This window comes from Haliotis rufescens, unplaced genomic scaffold (assembly GCF_023055435.1).
Source record: "Haliotis rufescens isolate VD_foot unplaced genomic scaffold, xgHalRufe1.0.p SCAF_16, whole genome shotgun sequence".
In the NCBI taxonomy this organism is placed as follows: Eukaryota; Metazoa; Mollusca; class Gastropoda; order Lepetellida; family Haliotidae; genus Haliotis; species Haliotis rufescens.
The window spans coordinates 16,115,112-16,134,536 of record NW_025963846.1 but is presented as its reverse complement, the minus strand read 5'-3'; the positions used below and the strand labels follow the sequence as shown (position 1 = coordinate 16,134,536).

General features: G+C 41.4%; 2 protein-coding genes across 3 annotated transcripts in view; both read left to right on the top strand.

Annotated features, from left to right (window-relative positions):
* LOC124120920 (uncharacterized protein C12orf56-like) overlaps positions 1 to 10,354 on the top strand; it is a 59,717-nt gene extending 49,363 nt beyond the window's left edge. For both annotated transcript variants that reach the window (XM_046483837.2, XM_046483830.2), the window contains 5 exons: positions 184 to 258; positions 674 to 751; positions 2,523 to 2,704; positions 3,491 to 3,625; positions 5,207 to 10,354. In XM_046483837.2, the coding sequence (XP_046339793.1) occupies positions 184 to 258; positions 674 to 751; positions 2,523 to 2,704; positions 3,491 to 3,625; positions 5,207 to 5,210 (474 nt within the window). In that variant the 3' untranslated portion in view covers positions 5,211 to 10,354. The remainder of the gene's footprint in view (positions 1 to 183; positions 259 to 673; positions 752 to 2,522; positions 2,705 to 3,490; positions 3,626 to 5,206) is intronic.
* A 7,143-nt stretch (positions 10,355 to 17,497) lies between these two features.
* The window catches only part of LOC124120911 (amidase-like), a 28,017-nt gene continuing 26,089 nt past the window's right edge, over positions 17,498 to 19,425 (top strand). Inside the window, exon 1 of the mRNA XM_046483819.2 lies at positions 17,498 to 17,587. Coding sequence (XP_046339775.1) covers positions 17,572 to 17,587 — 16 coding nt within the window. The 5' untranslated portion in view covers positions 17,498 to 17,571. The remainder of the gene's footprint in view (positions 17,588 to 19,425) is intronic.

Here is a 19,425-nt window from a genome sequence, read left to right as displayed (position 1 = left end):
TCCCAGCCTACTGGAGAGTATGTTTCTATTTGCTGAATATTTTCCCCAAATATTCATTAACCATGAGCTAAATATTGAAAATCATGCCAGTATATATGACATACTTGGGTTGGGATCCAAACCTGCCATTATAGATGGGGTTGCTGGGATGAGGGCTGTGATGAGCATCACCTTGTGTTTCAGCTGGCCAGGCTGGTGGATGACCTCACCAAGATGGCCATTAAAGCAGTCTTTGAGTTGTTCCTCATGGCAAGACAAGTAAGTGAAGTTTATCTGTCAGAACTGTAATCAGTCAATCAATTACTTCACATTACCAAATGAGTTAGAAAGAAATTAAAGATGGAAAAATGTATTTAATTTTTTTGCATAATGTTCATTCTATCTTCTGAAGAGCTCAGATGTTGAATTATATTATGAACTTATATCACTAGAATCGCATATAGAATATAACCCACACTGGTATGATGCGGAACTGTTACCAATGTTCACTGGTGTCATCAAATCCAAAGGTGTCGGATGTTGCTTGGATATTAATCACGGGTTTGTCTGGACCATATTCTAGTTTGGTGTGGCACAAGACAACACCTAAACAAACTCCCACCCTTCTGATTTTGTTGTGTGTCATGTCCCAAAGAGGTGTTGAAACCCCTATAACACTGAGTGTCTCCATCAGGCCAACTGGAACCACAGCGAGGGCAACTTCTTCAACATCAGTTGGATGGTGCGAGTCCTGGAGGAGATTCGCACAACAGTGAGTACACAAGAGTCAGATACTTGTATGCATTGTTTTGAAGTGAACAAGGACTTATATACTTCCAGAATGTACCTCGCGATTCATAGGCAGAACAGTACCCCAGTACCCTATGCTTGTCTCCTTGTGGGGATTCCTAGAATAGACCCCAGTACCCTATGCTTGTCTCCTTGTGGAGATTCCAGGACAGAATAGACCCCAGTACCCAATGTTTCTCCTCCTGTGGAGATTCCTGGATGTAAGACCGCCCCTGTGGTCTAGTGGTAGAGCGGAAGGTCCGGAGTTTGATCCCCGGCCGTGTTATACCAAAAGACGTTACAAGATGGAACTTGTTGTTACCCTGTCTGGCGCTCGACATAAAGGGGCTAAAACAAGGACTGGTCGGCTCGGAGTCAGTATACTGTGTCTGAGTGGGGTATTCATGTTAAACTGCGGCATGGTATCTCAGTGAACTAGCACCATAAATCGGCATCAGTCCGGACTAGTACAAGCAGCCACACACACACGAACATGCACGTCGCTATATAAGTACAATAATCTTGGACGCAACGTTAAACCCAATTTCACCTCACCTCACCTCCTGGACAGAATAAACCCCAGTACCCCATGTTTCTCACACTGTGGAGATTCCTGGACAGAATAGATCCCCAGTACCCCATGTTTCTCACACTGTGGAGATTCCTGGACAGAATAGATCCCCAGTACCCCATGTTTCTCACACTGTGGAGATTCCTGGACAGAATAGATCCCCAGTACCCCATGTTTCTCACACTGTGGAGATTCCTGGACAGAATAGATCCCCAGTACCCCATGTTTCTCACACTGTGGAGATTCCTGGACAGAATAGATCCCCAGTACCCCATGTTTCTCACACTGTGGAGATTCCTGGACAGAATAGATCCTAAGTACCCCATGTTTCTCACACTGTGGAGATTCTTGGACAGAATAGATACCCAGTACCCCATGTTTCTCCTACTGTGGGGATTTCTTGTCTCGTCTCACTATGGTATCCCGAGACTAGGTATGTCCTGTGTGGTCAATGCTTATCATTCCTTGCGTTCATGGTATCGTTGTGCGTGCTATCCGCCACTGGTGTGCCTACTCCAGACTATTATTTACAGGGTGTGATAACTGAAATATTGCAAAACTGCTAGCTCCCATCGTTATGAAAGATGACCATGTTAGACTGTGACATAATATTTCTGTACCAATAGTAGACATGGTAGATGTTAAAGTTGCATTTATTATCATGATAATGAGGATAAGCTAGATCTGCAGAAATTGCTGTCAGGTTTTTGAAACAATGTGTCATGTGTCTGCTTACCAAGGGAAATCTGGGGCAGCCAGGTAGCCTAGTGGTTAAAGTGTACGCTTGTCATGCGGAAGACCAGGGTTCGAATCCCGACATGGGTACAATGTGTGAAGCCCATTTCTGGTGTCCCCCGCTGTGATATTGCTGGCATATTGCTAAAAGTGGCGTAAAAGCCATATTCACTCACCAAGGTAAATCTAGCAGTAACAGGCTTTCACTTGGCACTGATAATAGTGTCTAGACCAAGATTTGTGATTGTTCCAACTCGAGGGTCCATCTTTGTTGCTCACTGACTACAACAGTTTAGATATCAGTTTGAAAGTTTTTGCTTGATAGTTGTCATGTATAGAAAAGTAATGAAACATGAAACAAATCATGCAAGTATGCAGCAGCATATTTTGTATGTATGCATTTGAAAATGAAGAGAATAGTTTCATATAAGTTTGTAAATCTTTTCAGGAAAAGTTTGTGGAACGAGTGATTGCCCAGATGATGGAATTAATTTCACCAGCCAAATTTGACACGTTGGCTCCAGAGGAAGGTGTCGCCCTCTACCAGCAGTTTTCGTTACTACTGACGTTCCTGGAGTACAGTCCACGCATCACCAAGTTTATCAAGCAGCAGTACCATGAGGAATTCAAGTAGGTCGCGAGGGCGGTCGGGTAGCCTAGTGGTTAAAGCGTTCGCTCGTCACGCCGAAGACCCGGGTTCGATTCCAGACATGGGTACAATGTGTGAAGCCCATTTCTGGTGTCCCCCGCCTTGATATTGCTGGAATATTGCTAAAAGCGGCGTAAAACCATACTCACTCACTCACTCAAGTAGGTCGCACAGAAAATAGGACCCCAGCCAAATTTAGCTTATGTCACAGGGGATTTTGGGTTAGAATAGGACCTCAGCAAAATATGCTTGTGTCACAGGGGATTCCAGGTTAGAAAAGGACCCCAGGAAAATATGCTTGTGTCATTGAGGATTCTTGGTTAGAATAGGACTCCAGCAATCTATTCTTCTCTTTATGGATCAAATTGTCAGGCTTGGTGACTTGGTGGATTGTGTGTCATTGTCATTGGTGCTAGATGTTGCTCATAGAATCAATGACTGGTTTGACCTAATATTTACAGGCCGCTATATCTGAAATATTGTTGAGTGTGGCATTAAATAACAAACACCAATATACTATATTTGCATATATATGAATGCTACATATTCAATGCATATTCATTACCTCAGTGTTTCTTCCTGGCATATTTTTCTGAGTGCATGATCCGACTGACTAATAAACGGCAGCGGGGTCGCCTAGTAGTTGAATCATTTCCTATCGTGTGGAACCCATTCTTTTTGTCACCCTGGTCATGATATTTGTGGAAGATTGCATAAAACAATACTCCCTCACTCACTCAGAAGTAAGAACATTTTTTTGTGTTCAGATATTTCATCCAAGTGCCGAAAGTTGCGAGGAAGCTTCCCCCTCAGTACCCAGTGTCCAGCTCTACCAGGAACATCATGGACCAGGTCATAGCCAAGGTGCTCAGTCACAGCCGGTCCTCATCACGCTCACCCAGGTAACAAGACTCACCCATCTCACACTGAACTCCTAGCTCACCAAGGTAACAAGACTCACCCATCTCACACTGAACTGCTAGCTCACCCAGGTAACACTAATGAACTCCTAGCTCACCCAGGTAACAACACTCACCCATCTCACACTGAACTGCTAGCTCACCCAGGTAACACTAATGAACTCCTAGCTCACCCAGGTAACAAGACTCACCCATCTCACACTGAACTGCTAGCTCAATCAGGTAACACTAATGAACTCCTAGCTCACCCAGGTAACAAGACTCACCCATCTCACACTGAACTCCTAGCTCACCCAGGTAACAAGACTCACCCATCTCACACTGAACTCCTAGCTCACCCAGGTAACACTAATGAACTCCTAGCTCACCCAGGTAACAACACTCACCCATCTCACACTGAACTCCTAGCTCACCAATGTAACAAGACTCACCCATCTCACACTGAACTCCTAGCTCACCCAGGTAACACTAATGAACTCCTAGCTCACCCAGGTAACAACACTCACCCATCTCACACTGAACTCCTAGCTCACCAATGTAACAAGACTCACCCATCTCACACTGAACTCCTAGCTCACCCAGGTAACACTAATGAACTCCTAGCTCACCCAGGTAACAACACTCACTCATCTCACACTGAACTCATAGCTCACCAATGTAACAAGACTCACCCATCTCACACTGAACTCCTAGCTCACCCAGGTAACAAGACTCACCCATCTCACACAGAACTCCTAGCTCACCCAGGTAACAAGACTCACCCATCTCACACTGAACTCCTAGCTCACCCAGGTAACAACCATTATCATAGCTGCATTTCAGAATGAGATCTGGTTTTGTTTAGTGATCTTGATAAAATACTATCTATCCTGCCTGTGAGGGAAATAAATTTGGTTTAATTCATTCACAATGGCAGATTATAACATGTCAGGTAAGATATATTTGTAGTAGCAGTATCACGAGGGGTACATGTGGCCATATGCATCTCTCGTTAGGTTGTATACCACTCGGCTCCAGCTCGTGGCATAATGCAGAACACAGGACGCATAATCCCACATGTACCCCTCATGATACTGCCACAACTATTATTGTAGGCCCCTCACATTGAACGTATAATTCCGATCTGATCTTACTCTATAGCTTTCATGCTTTCATGTTTTTTGTAGCACGAGTGAGTGAGTGAGTTGGGTTTAACACCGCTTTTAACAGTATTCCAGTTATATCACGGCATGTTAGCTTAATGTGGGAGGAAAGCCCAAAGTGATGCAGGTCTCAGACGTTTACCACTTCGGTGAAACCCACGAGCATGGGTATGGTGCTGACAAACCAAGAAACATAATTGGGGCGAACCGGGATTCGAACCCACAATCATAGGTTTCTGGTGTGCCCGAGGGACGCAACTCTGCACAGCGAATCGCGGCGTGTAGCACGATGAGCATGCACTAAAGGGTAGATATGGTGCTGTAGAAATGTCCCTTGTTAATCTTCTTAATGTCTAGCCATCTAAGAATTCTGTCCATGTTGTCTGCGCAGTGTTCATCCTCTCGTGTCTTCTTCTTTCAGGTAGTCCCTGTGTCTGCAACATCTCCATGACAACTCCGGCAGACATCTGTGGCCAATTGTTGACCATCCAGTTCCACAACAAAGTCAATTTACAGTTCCACAACAAAGTCAATTTAGTTCATCTAGGAGGGCATATGTCAAAGACTTTCTCCTCTCAAATGCTTCAATTTTTATCCGCTACATATCTGGTTGGAATCTGCATCAGATCTCAGATCAGAGATTGAGGCCTAAAACCCCACCAGTCTCACAGATATCAGAGTTGCCAAACATGAAATATTTGTTGTCTCAAAATCTTTGTTTGAAGTGATAAGTTTACTGTGAGTGCAGTGATGCACGTGACCAATGTATGAACCACAGATTTATTTTCTCAGCAAGTTTCCAATATATTCCTAAACCCATTTCATTCATCTGTAAAACCATCTCGATATGGCCTGAAGAAGCTTGACAAGTAGAGTATAACAGTTGATTCCTCCACCTTAGACTCGTCCACTTGTCGGAGTCCGTGGGGATCTTGACATGACAGTTTATCGGGTTATCATTTGCAATTTTTGGTACATTTCCACAGAGACAGAGAAATATGTGTTATATCAAGCAATGTTTGAGATATTAGTAGTGTTCTTCTTAGAGAAAGTGTGCCTTCACGACTGTCAGTCAGTGTCCTGTGATATTGCTGCTTACTGTTTGGCGCGAACTGCCTCAGTTTGTCTGAGGTGACAGTGTAGTATCCTGTCAGGTGGGCTTGTCACCATTGTGCATCTCTGTCATACCCTAGCTGCAACATGAATACCTCGGTACCACCAACACACCATAGTTAATGTGTGTCACAAGTCTGACCCTTGTTAATGTGTGTCACAAGTCTGACGCTTGTTAATGTGTTACATGTCACACCAATGTTAATGTGTGTTCTACGTGTGTCCCCCAGTCTGACGTGTGTTACAAGTCACACCAATGTTAATGTGTGTTCTACGTGTGTCCCCCAGCCTGACGTGTGTTACAAGTCACACCAATGTTAATGTATGTTCTACGTGTTGCCATCCCCCAGTCTGACGTGTGTTACATGTCACACCAGTGTTAATGTGTGTTCTACGTGTTGCCATCCCCCAGTCTGACGTGTGTTACATGTCACACCAATGTTAATGTGTGTTCTACGTGTTGCCATCCCCCAGTCTGACGTGTGTTACAAGTCACACCAATGTTAATGTGTGTTCTATGTGTTGCCATCCCCCAGTCTGACGTGTGTTACATGGGTTGTTGGTAGTGTCCAAGCTCTACCTCAGTAGCTGTGTAGATTAACTTGAAAGTTTATAATAATTCAACCTGTGCGCCAAAACCTTTTGAGTCCACAAGACAGAATTTGGCTCTGAATCATCATTTTCAGATTTTAGTTTTATTATATGGACTATCATTAACTGAGCTTTCCTTACCGAATGGAATTTTACTCGACTCTGGCTTCGGACTAGTGTAGTTTTGCCTTTTATGTTTCCACTCATGATGCTGGGATGAAAGCGACATGGTCCTAGCTGTATGTTAATGCTTGTACAGACCAAAGGGTTGATGGCCACAACATATTCCTGAACTTCAAGTGAATCATCATCTGTTGTTGGTAAATCCACTGAATGAAGTGTCTGTTATGTTGGAAATAGAGATGCTGCCTATGATTGCGGAGGGTCCTAGGTCCTGATACTATCTTCCCCTATACTTCTCTTTGCTTCCAATACAATATATATTACACGATATTGCCTCGTGGGTTGCCTATGTTCATTATACAAGACATGATGACAAATACTTGTAGATACTTTGTGGGTATGAAGTGACAATTTCTGGACGTCTGGCCCAATTTCACAAAGCGATCGTAGTGCTGTCAGTGTTGTAACTCCTATTCTTTAACATAGACTTAAGGGAGTTGAAGCACTGCAAACACTTTGTAAAACAAGCCCTTGGACCCCGTTCCACAAAGCGGTCATAATGCTAAGGTGATCGTAACTCCAATAGTTCAACATTGGCTTTCTATGGTCGTAGTGGTACAATCACTTTGTGGAATGGGGCCCTGGTCTTCAGTTGAGTTGATTGTATAGGAGATGGGACCTATGGACGTGTTGGCCTATCAGGCAAGCAGAGCTGGTTCAGTGTGGTAGGCAATGTACTGCAATACAATGACATCATTGTGAGGCTTGTATCAGTATGCGGGTATTTTGTATCACAATATCAATGTAGTGTATCACTGCTCAAGTAGAACAATGCTGATCCATGTTGAAGTATCTTACACCAGTAGCCCTGCCCATTGCTCATAGTTTCGGAATCAATGTCATGTGTCAAGATTTGTTCATATTTCATATGAGTCAGATTAGTTTTGTTATGATGCTTGGCTCAATCTTGTGAGAGCATGATCAAGAAATGTACAGTTTATATTTTGTCAGTATTGAGGTTTTCTGGGATGTATTTTCTCTCCTTCCTTACACTGGTATGAATTAGGCATGCCAAGCTCAAACAAAGGCCTGATGTAGCAGCTGTAGTGTTCTACTCTTTAGTATCCTGTATTCTGCTTGTCCATCGGATAGAGGGTCCAGATTTGTCTGTGAACACCATTAGGGCTTTGATATTCTCTCCTGCAGCCCTGAACAAGGATACAAGGTCAAGATTTATGTGTGAAAACGTCACTTTTCATTTTAAGTAAGACTTTTCTTGAAGTTTGGGTGGCCCAGTCTTCTAAGGCGCCGCGATTCGCTGTGCAGAGTTGCGTCCCTTGGGCACGCCAGAAACCTATGATTGTGGGTTCGAATCCCGGTTCTCCCCAATTATGTTTCTAGGTTTGTCAGCACCATACCCGTGCTCGTGGGTTTCACCGAAGTGGTAAACGTCTGAGACCTGCATCACCTCAGGATTTCCTCCCACATTAAGCTGACACGCCGTGATATAACTGGAATACTCTTGAAGTTTGGTGAAGGCTATATGTGTAGTAACAGCTTTATGCTGTGGGTGAGTTGCTTCGCGCTTTGTGTGGGATATTCCTGAGGGTTGTAAACTTAATATCAAATGAAACTGTTATGAAATATTGCTTTCTTGTTTGTGTATCTTTTTATCGTTGTTGATTGATTGAGTTGATGATCAAATCAAATTATACACAAAATTTACTATGCTTACAGTTGTACAGACTGATTATGATTATGTTTTTTTTATAGTTTTAATTGGGTGTCATCTCTGTATGTCAACATGTTCTGTTGAGCCTCTTAAAGAAACATATATATATCATGAATCAAGAGCAAACTTATTTTTTATTTATACTTTATTTTTTGGAAGTAAGTGGCTCAGAACGTCTGTTTCCATGGCTTTTTGTCTCCTGCTGATTGTAGAAACAGATAAATTCTTTCAAAGGGTTCTATAAAATCAAAATTTCATTTTTTTATGATGTTTAAGGAAAGTCTCCTTGAAACTTTTGATGTTGATCTCAACACTTGCTGCTGCTGAATGTTTGTTGCAGAATTTCTTCATGGCTTTCTGTTAATGTGGACATGAATGCCTAAGCTGCCTAGGCACTACACTTCACTGTGCAGAGTTGTGTGCCTTACCCATGCCAGGATCATGGGTTCGATACAGATGAACCCTGCTTTATGACCTGTGTCGTGTGTGCTTGAATTAACAATAATCAGTATAATATTAACCCCTGTGACACCTGTTGCACGTAGTTCAAATGACTGAAGGAAGCCCAGTGGTTACAGCATTTACTCGTCACGCCAAAGACCCGGGTTCAATTCCCCACATGCGTACAATGTGTGAAGCCCATTTCTGTTGTCCCCCACCGTGATGTTGCTGGAATATTGCCAAAAGCGGAGTAAAATCAAACTCACACACTCACTCTTACCTAAACCATCTTGTAAGGCTTTTGTCAATATACGCATTTAGTTATGCTCAAGTTTAGTAGTTACAAGATTGTTTATGTCTGCTTTTATGTTCTTTAATATAAATTGTTCATATGCATATGATATATATACCACACAAAAGAAGTTAGAGAAAACCAGATTCTTTCATGTTTCTATTCGTCTTACTGCTTTTGAGTAGTATATATCGATCTACAGAGTTATTTTATTTTTCTCGGTTGCCAGTGTGATCAGTGATATCCATGACATGTATACTTTATAGTCCGTATTTGTGCATTTGTTTTTACTGAGACCCTTGTTGCCTAGACATATACATAAGTTTGATGGAAACAAGCATGTACATTTAAATTGGAAAGGAGCCCGAGTGAGATGGGAGATTCAGAACCTGAACCTGTGGAAAATCTAGACTTGCTTCATTTATCACATTACAGTAAAGGCTGGTCATCATGACCAGGAAAATAAGTATGTACGGGTAAACTGAAAATATAGTTGATGAATATGCATCGTTCATGAGCGTCTTCGTCTGGTTTCGTTCCAAGGAAGGGTAGTGGTAAGGATGGTATATATATATGTTAGCTTTATATCCGTACCTTGCTGAGTTCTAGTATCACAACAACCAACTTTGAGTGATTATAGTTTCAGTGCATAGACGGTAGTTTGGAGTTGTGTGAATGGCTGAAGATGAGCCGAGTCGACTTGACACGTGCATGCGCCGACTCGTGTCAAGGCTGTCACATGGTCACATGATGCTCGCACTGTCTGTTCATATTTCACATTCCTCCATCGACTCTTGAGGTTAGACGCTTTAGTTGTTTCCTCAGTTTGAAACTTGGTTCTCGAGGTTGAACACTTTAGTTGTTTCCTCAGTTTGAAACTTGATTCTCGAGGTTGAACGCCTTAGTTGTTGCATCAGTTTGAAACTTGATTCTTGAGGTTAAATGCATTAGTTTGAAGCTCGACTCTCCAGGTTAAAACGCTTCTGCTTTTACCGATAGTTGACCGTTATTCAAGCAGTGAGGATGGCCAGTATTACACCACAGTACAAGCAAGGATATGAGGGTCATGGGAGTCCTGGCTAATTAAATGTTCTTGCCCGTATAAATAACAGACATATTTCCTTGAGCTTGTTCTCTTGACTTGAGGGAGGCACGGAAGGCCAAGTCGTCTAAGGTGCCGCGATTCGCTGTGCAGAGTTGCGTCCCTTGGGCACACCAGAAACCTATGGTTGTGGGTTCGAATCCCAGTTCGCCCCGATTATGTTTCTAGGTTTGTCAGCACCATACCCGTGCTCGTGGGTTTCACCGAAGTGGTAAACGTCAGAGACCTGCATCACTTCGGGCTTTCCTCCGACATTAAGCTGACACGCCGTGATATAACTGGAATACTGTTAAAAGCGGCATTAAACCCAACTCACTCACTCTTGACTTGAGCATATTTCCTGACCATAAACAACATGTACAACAGCACATAGAAGGATCTCTACTTATAGAAAGAGTATTTTTAATCATAAACCATATTTTTATCTGTCATTCTTTATGGACCAGTGCCATGAACTGTGTTGTAAATAGTTCTATATATCATCAAGTGTTGCCAATCAATATTGCTGCCTTACACTGCGGGATGCCTTAAGGCTTTGCCTCGAGTCCGATGCATTTCCTTATATAATGCATCAACAGCTAAATTAGGCACTGGCTAAAGAATCATATCAAACATTTGAGCATGATTGACTTCTATGTTTCTATGCAATAAGGCCAGAACTTTTTGATTTCTTGCTTACATTTATGACTAAGGCCTGATTTGTATTTAGCAAGGCTTACGAATCCACCGACTCCAAATAATTGAAATGTGAAAAAAGAAAGAAAAGTAGTGGGGTTTATAATTCTTGTATTTTGTATTATTATAAGTGAAATGTTAAAAAGCAACTCCCAACTGTCACTATGAATATTAATGAATTATATCTAAATTTCTCTGACCATTTTTCTTGTATTTTCTCCATAATAAGGTGAGATATTGATTTGTGATGATTTGGCTCAACCTAAATGCTGAACAGCCCTTGTGATGATGCAGCATCTGCCTTACATGATCTCAGTGTACAGGTAAGGGATGCACCTTCTAGAATAATTTACATGCACCACTGTTCCATGGTGAAAATACTGGTGTGGACAATCAACCCCAAAATAACATACACAGTCATTCAAGGGACGTAAATCTCATTTCTTGGTTGTCTTTTAGGTTGGATCAGTTCAGTTTTAGGGATGTTTAAAAAATATTGCATGCCAGCTGTAAAATGGTTGATTAGACATAACATTGAAATGATGCTCTAATTCAAATATACTGCTAAAAACAAGTCCGATTCTTTCATATTACTTTAGTTAATCTGTCTAGGCATGACATAAACTATAGTAATATGAAAGACTCAGGTGGTCCTTAACTTGTTTTTAGTAGTATACCAGTGGTTGCTGATTATTTTGTGAATACCCTTACCGGTACAATTGAAGAATTTTGTTGAGAGTTGTTTGAAATACTGAAGTGTACATTATCAGTTATAATGAAGGTTGTCATTGTTGATGTTGCCAAGGGTATATGCATGTACTCTGTATCAGTTTGTGTGTACAACTAGTTGACCGACATGTTGTGTATGTATCAGATATATGAATCATTTATGAAACAAACTCAATGTTCAGGTCGGATGAATACCTGACTGAAATATTTCCGTATATACAAAATGTTAATTGTACTGTGAATGTTTGTGACTAACAGAAACAGATGGCTACAAGTACACCTTGTACTGCAATACCCACATACAAGAATACCTCTCAGTGTCTTTTTCAGTCATTGCTGTCTACATCAGTGTTTGTTGCATACCTGGGCCACAGCACACAGCACTGCGTTCTGCTTCAGTGCTTAAAGATGTACCCTAGTTATAAAACAGCAAACCAGATTCAAAATGTACAGATCTTTTTAAGAGGTTTTGTAAATCTACTTGAAGACAAGGGGGGCATATTTGTTTTTAACACCAAGTAGTAATTTTGTAAATGTTCATGCTGAAAGTTTCAGAAAACATTTTTAGCCTGCTTTTGTCTCTGATTATGATTGATATATCAAATTCTGGTCCAAGAAGTATGATTCTATACTTACCTTTTACTGGAATTATTTTGCATTTATGATTTATGATCTGAAGAATGTAGATGTTGCTAGTGATCATATTGCTGTAATTTACTATTATTTGTAATACATATTGAAATATTTTGTAAAAAACAGGTCATGTCCGGAGGTATATTTTTCAGTGATCCATTCATATTATTTTAACCCCTATTTTGCCTTTATACAACCAGTGGATTCAGTTTCATCAGAACTAGACTGATTATCCTCTGGCATTGACATTTTATTTTTTTAGGATAGAAATAGAAAATCAGTTATATTATTAGCCAAGCTGTACTACAAGTAATCTGTAAATTGCACACAGCGGTTTACTTTGTTGGATGGAGTTGTTACTGATTCTGTCACAATCAAATTGTTGCATTGTGTGAAACTTAAAATGGCATTGTATTTTTAATAAGATGATTTTTTGTTGAGCAAACAGAAATATGATTGAATGTTGTAAAGTGAGACCGAGACAACCACAGGTCATCTGACATGGTCATTATGTACTTCGCAAGCACCTGGGCCCACTTGCACAAAGCGATCTTAGTGCTAAGATTATCGTAACTCCCATTCTTTAACATAGGCTTACGATAGTCTTAACGCTAAGATCGCTTTGTGCAAGTGGGCCCTGGTGTCAGCACTGCTTTTTAGTGATCTCTTCGTATAATTTGACTGCTATTTTGCCTTTCACGTCCAATGAGTCTGTTTCGTGGACCATTGAGACTGATTATTCTCTGGCCTTGACATTTTATGTTTTACTGCAGCACTTTTGTTATTATGGGTTTCCTGGATCAGCAAGAAATTTCCAATTTATTGATGAAGTTTTCCCTTGCATGAATAGTAACTCAAGACTACCATGGTGTTTCTGGGGAAGAGGGGTTCTTAGGAGCCAATGTTTTTATGTCCAGATGTGAAATAAGTGGAAAATAGTTGGTCACTTTGTCTTGACCTTGTGGGGGGCACGGGTGGCCCAGTCGTCTAAGGCGCCGCGATTCGCTGTGCAGAGTTGCGTCCCTTGGGCACGCCAGAAACCTATGATTGTGGGTTCGAATCCAGGTTTCGCCCCAATTATGTTTCTAGGTTTGTCAGCACCATACCCGTGCTCGTGGGTTTCACCGAAGTGGTAAACGTCTGATACCTGCATCACTTCGGGCTTCCCTCCCACATTAAGCTGACACACCGTGATATAACTGGAATACTGTTAAAAGCGGCGTTAAACCCAACTCACTCACTCTTGACCTTGTGACCTTGAAACCAAGGTGTAGATTTTGCTTGCTTCGGATAATTTATTGCCTTTCTGTCAGCCTGTCTTTATTTCAGACTCAAGCTTGAAGTGTTTTTGTCTCGACACTTTTAAGATCTTTGAATAATATTTTTCCATTTTTGATCTGACACTCCAATGATCAATGTTCTGTGCAAACTTGATAGCAATCTCATTAAAATCAGACCTTAGTTCTCACTACTGCTAAACAAAGATCTGAAGACATCCCATTAGGGTTCACGTCAGAACGACCTTTCATCCGACCAATGAGAGTGTCGCTTACCAGATCATGAAAGTGACAGTCAGAATGTGATTTCTAATCATACAACCTTGAAAGCTTTAACACGGGTATTCCGAACGATAGTTACAGGTTTTACACGTTTAACGACTGAATCCATACAATCTAGATCATCTATTAGCTATTCCAGAATGTTCTTTTGTTTAGGTTTCAAATTTGTAATCAAGAATTTGTCCAAATATGTTTCGAAGCGTAGCCAATTTGAAATTAGTGCCGTAAAGCACAAGAAAGCTGCCTTCTGATTGGTCATTCTATTGGTCGGTCAAAGTTCGCGCAAGGTCGGTCTGACATGACCTTTAATGGGATGTCCTCAGATCTTTGTTTAGCGGTAGCGGGAACTAAGTTCTGATTTCAATGATATTGACTCGATAGTTAATTAATTCAAATGTTTTTCAGGATTGTTATTAAATGGCAGGTGCTGAGTGAGAAGTACATATTGATGATGCAGATAAAACCTTGGGCAGTGATGTATTGTGTCAACATGTCGTATCACCATGTATGTGTATGTTGTTTACTGTGTTACCATGGCAACTGCTGATTGATATGCGAATGCGACATCACTGTCACAACCATTATGTTTGCAATAAACAAAGTAATTCTTTCAATGCCCTGTCTTCCTTGTTCTGTTATTGTGGATTTAAGAGGAGACTCTGGTTTTTTTCTTTTTGGAAAGCAAAAACATTCTTGTTTTCTTCCAACATCCTGTCCTGTCTGGAAGAGGTTTGTTTTTTAAGATACATGCTTGTTGTAACTTCTCACCATTTACATGGTCATTGCAATCCAAGCAAGGAGGAGGTGAGGTAGCCTTGTGGGTAAGGATTTAGCCCCACATCGAGCTTGTTTCACTCAGTGTAGCTGGACTGCTGCTAAAAGCTGTGGAAAACTCACTCACTCACAGAGAAGGCTGTCATTTAAGGTGGCTGGATTACTGCTATCAGCTGTGTAAATATCAAACTCACTCTAAACAAAGAGAAGATTTGTCATTTAACATGGCTGGAATACAGCTAAAAACTTCTTAAAACTTGCCTCACTCACTCCAAACAAACACAAGACTCTCATTTACTGTAGCTGGAATACAGCATAAAGCTTAGTAAATCACAACTCACTCACTCCAAACAAACACAAGACTGTCATTTACCTTGGCTGGAGACCCCAGAAGATCCGGGGTAGAATAGGTCTTCAGCAACCCATGCTTGCCCTAAAAGGGGACTAACGGGATCGGGTGGTCAGGCTCGCTGACTTGGTTGAAGCATGTCATCGATCCCAATTGCGTGGATCGATGCTCATGATGTCAATCAAAAGATTGTCTGGTCCAGACTCGATTATTTACAGACCGCCCTCATATAGCTGGAATATTGCTGAGTTCGGCATTAAACAACAAACAAACAAACAAATACCGTGTCTGGAATACAGCATAAAGCTTAGTCATTCTCAACTCACTCACTCCAAACAAATACAAGACTGTCATTCAACATGGCTGGAATACTGCTGAAAGCTGTGTAAAACTTACCTCACTCACTCCAAACAAACACATGTCTGTCTTTAACGTGGCTGGAATACTGATAAAAGCTGTGTAAAACTCACCTCACTCACTCCAAACAAACACAAGACTGTCATTTAAGGTGGTTGGTATACTGTTAAAAACTGTGTAAAAGTCTACCCATTCTTATTTAACGCTGCACGCAGCAATATTACAGCTATATGACAGCGGCCTGTAAGTAATCGAGTCTGGTCCAGAAAATCCAGTGATTGACATATCGATCTAGGCAATTGGGGTACGATGACATGCATTAACCAAGTCAGCGGGTCTGGCCACAGAAGGGAAAGAGGTTCCTACTCCGGATAGATTGACCATAACGATGTTCTTTCTGACTGATAAAAACTATTGAACTTTAAGTGACAAAGTGACAGTGTTACGGGGATGGCATGTTCTGTGAAAAATACCCTTTCTGACATCCAGTGGGGCGGTCGGGTAGCCTAGTGGTTAAAGCGTTCGCTCGTCACGCAGAAGACCCGGGTTCGATTCCCGACATGGGTACAATGTGTGAAGCCCATTTCTGGTGTCCCCCGCCGTGATATTGCTGGAATATTGCTAAAAGCGGCGTTAAACCATACTCACTCACTCACTCTGACATCCAGTACACAGACCACACATGTGTGCGAACTGCCACGCCTTTAAAATGTGTTTATACAATTTGTTTACCTGCCTATTAAATTATTTACTTGTATCATATAAATATATATTGTCAGTCGTTAAGGAGGGATCATGCGCATGATAGTGAACAACTGATTTTCACCTAATCTCTGGGACGTCGTGCGATGTTTTTCTCGAAATGTGTATTGTGTATCAGCATGTGTCTTGCTTAATCCGTAATGAGGGGGAAGTCGTCTCAGACAGAACAGAATTTATGTTTCAAAAGACTTGGGCAGATCCCCTCGTCTTATAATACAATGTATAGAGAGTATGGAGGTTGGACATTTCGGGTGAACAATACACGATTGTCCATTTTTCCGCCATCTTACCGGAAATAAAAAACGTCGACGATGTGCGCGCCGATTTCGACAAGGACCTCACATATCACTGTTGTCCCTGCGTCATTCAGCATCACTATCGTGATACCTTTGTATGTGTTGTGACGGGTGCCACCGGTGGGGCAGGATACGTTCATCTTTTCGCGAACACCTGCAGGGTATCATCACTATCTGAAAGCGATTCATACAACACATGCCCATGATATAGTTGGAATCGTACAATCGTTTTTGGCAGAGATTTCTTACGAATATAGAAAGGGTTTTGTGGCTAGTTTTTATCACACCTTTAAACTTTGAAGTTAGTAATGCTTGGGTCAGTCACTACCCGAGCAGCCCTATTCTTCCGACAGACCGTATTGTTCTTAGGTTAGCTTTGCATGCTTTTTAACCCCCACTTGCACCTCAGTCATTTTACTATTGACAAGTCATGGACAAGTTGACACATTTTCAATACATTTTACTTTCCCAATACGTTTACAACTAAATGCATACACATAATATAAATATACGTTCTCTTATGTGTGAGAATGAATCAATGGCTGATTCTCCAGGAAAGGCAGTTATTTGAATATGTTTATGAGTGAGTGAGTTTGGTTTAACGCCGCTTTTAACAGCATTACAGCTATATTGCGGCGTGTTAGCTTAATGTGGGAGGAAAGCCCGAAGTGATGCAGGTCTCAGACGTTTACCACTTTGGTGAAACCCACGAGCACGGGTATGGTGCTGACAAACTTAGAAACATAATCCGGTCAACCTGATTCGAACAAACAATCATAGGTTTCTGGAGTGCCCAAGGGACGCAACTTTGCACAGCGAATCGCGGCGCTTTAGACGACTGGGCCCCCCGTGCCCCCCCCCCCCGAAATGTTTCTGAAGCTTTTATAATGCACATCATGGTAAGCGTGTGGACATTTATGATAGTATTAGAAAGTTTGATATTGTGATTTATGATAGTGTTATGTTCTGATCTGAAAATATTTATTTAAAGTACCACTGACGGGGTAATATGTGGTCCACACATATAAGAGCATTTGTGTAGTTTCGTCAGGATATGGCTTTCGCCCGTAACCCCCCCCCCCCCCCCCCCCACCCCCAATGCACATATATATCACTTTTGGAGGGGGCATACGGTGGAAGTCCTTTCCAACCTACATCAGCCTGGTTTATCCTTTGCCTAAAGAATACCAGATGAAGACTGGCAAGCAGTCTATGGTCAGAGAGAGCGACCTTGACATTGGGTTCGATATTTACAGCGATGGCAGAAGCAAAAGGTAGGCTCGGTGTTTCGGAGCTGCTTGTTGATGTTGTTTGTCATGTCAGTTAGTAAGAGTGCGTGTCCCAAATAGCTAAGGATTGCCGGGTGTTGCATGCAGTGATGACAGTGAAAATTTCACACAGGGAATCTAGAGGATATTAATTATTATGAGTGTTGCCATACCAGTTATCCTATGTCAGTATGTGAACTTATGGCAGAGTGTCTTAGATCCGGTAGGCCTATTTAGCGAGCGAGAGCGAAGCAAATACTGATATCTAGGCACGAGTGTCGTAAACATAGTATGACATGAACATTCATATAATGTTCTATTTATTGCCGAAGAAGATGTCTTGACAGTTTACCGAGCGCTACCATCCGTTCGTTACCGCGCTATAGCGCGACCGCTGTCTCGCTATACCGCTACCGTGGCTCTCTCTTTACAATCCAAGACTCCTTTTCGGTCTTAGGGAAACTGACAAGACTTTACCATTCAACACCCCTTTTCGGTCTTTGGGAAACTGACACGCCTTTTCGATCAAACACCCCTTTTCGATCACGAGATCGAACGTGCGAAACACATCGCCATGCACCACAATCTCATTAAAATCAGACTTTACTTCTCCTAAGGCTAAACAAAGATCTGAAGACATCCCATTAGGGGTCACGTCAGAACGACCTTTCATCCGACCAATCAGAGCGTCGCTTACCAGATTATAAAAGTGACAGTCGGAATGTGATTTCTAATCATGTGATTTCTAATCATGGCTCGTCACAGTAGTGGGTGACCTCGTTAAGGTGAACACTATCAAGCTGACTGTCGTTCATTTAAGAATTATGAAAGTTTAACCAGCGCTTTTAAATCATTCACACTTCAATGAATCCATCCAAACTGACGTTCAATTCTTATAATTTCATTCTTTGTAGTTTACTGGTCTCGCCGAATAATAATTTCTTTACTTTCATTATTAGTATTGAAAGATAGCCATTCCATATCCAAATCACCATAAGCATGATAAGGACAATCCATTTTGTTTCATGTAGCAGCTAGACAACATCAAATACCAGAACCAGGGCATTTATTTATTTATAAGTCAGATGAAATGTTACAAGACTAGGCAAAAATACTAAATTAATTATATTGCTGATAAATGCAGGGATTAAAAAGAACATAGAAAAACGAGTTGATCGTAAACACCAATCGAGAATTCGGGGAAACCCCGGAAAGTAGTTCCGGCAAAAGTTCACACGATCAATTTCACAAAAAATTGTTCACATCGTGTGAACTTGTTTTGTCCGTTCACAGGTGTGTGAACTCCAAATATCAGATCACTGACTACCCATTCAGCCAATCAGCATGAAAGAAACAGTGTAAACTTCAAAGTATGAAATTATTTAAGAATTGAACGTCAGTTTGGATGGGTTTATTGAAGTGCTAACGATTTAAAAGCGCTGGTTTAACTGTGTTGCATCGAAAGTTTAACCAGCACTTAATGTTTATACAGTAGAGTAGATATTGTTATACTTGAGTAGAGAAGCCAGTTATGTATCAACGGGATAATGGCTGATTGGGGTCTTTGATGAGTTGATGGTACGCCGGGGGTATGTAATAGCCTTGGTCACGGTTGATCAACACCCAAAGTTCACAGAACGTTAATATCAATCCATTTTAATCTTCACCCGGGTCTGGATTTCTTTCCAAAGCTAAGTTTACTTGGTGCAACTTTTTATTTCAAGTGAACTTTTATTTTCTGCCGTTTGTAAAACCAAGGGATGTCACTCCAAATGGAATGGTTTGGGACGGATGACGTCACGACTCTCCGCGTTCGTATAGTTCGCTTTAAAAAAATTAAAGTC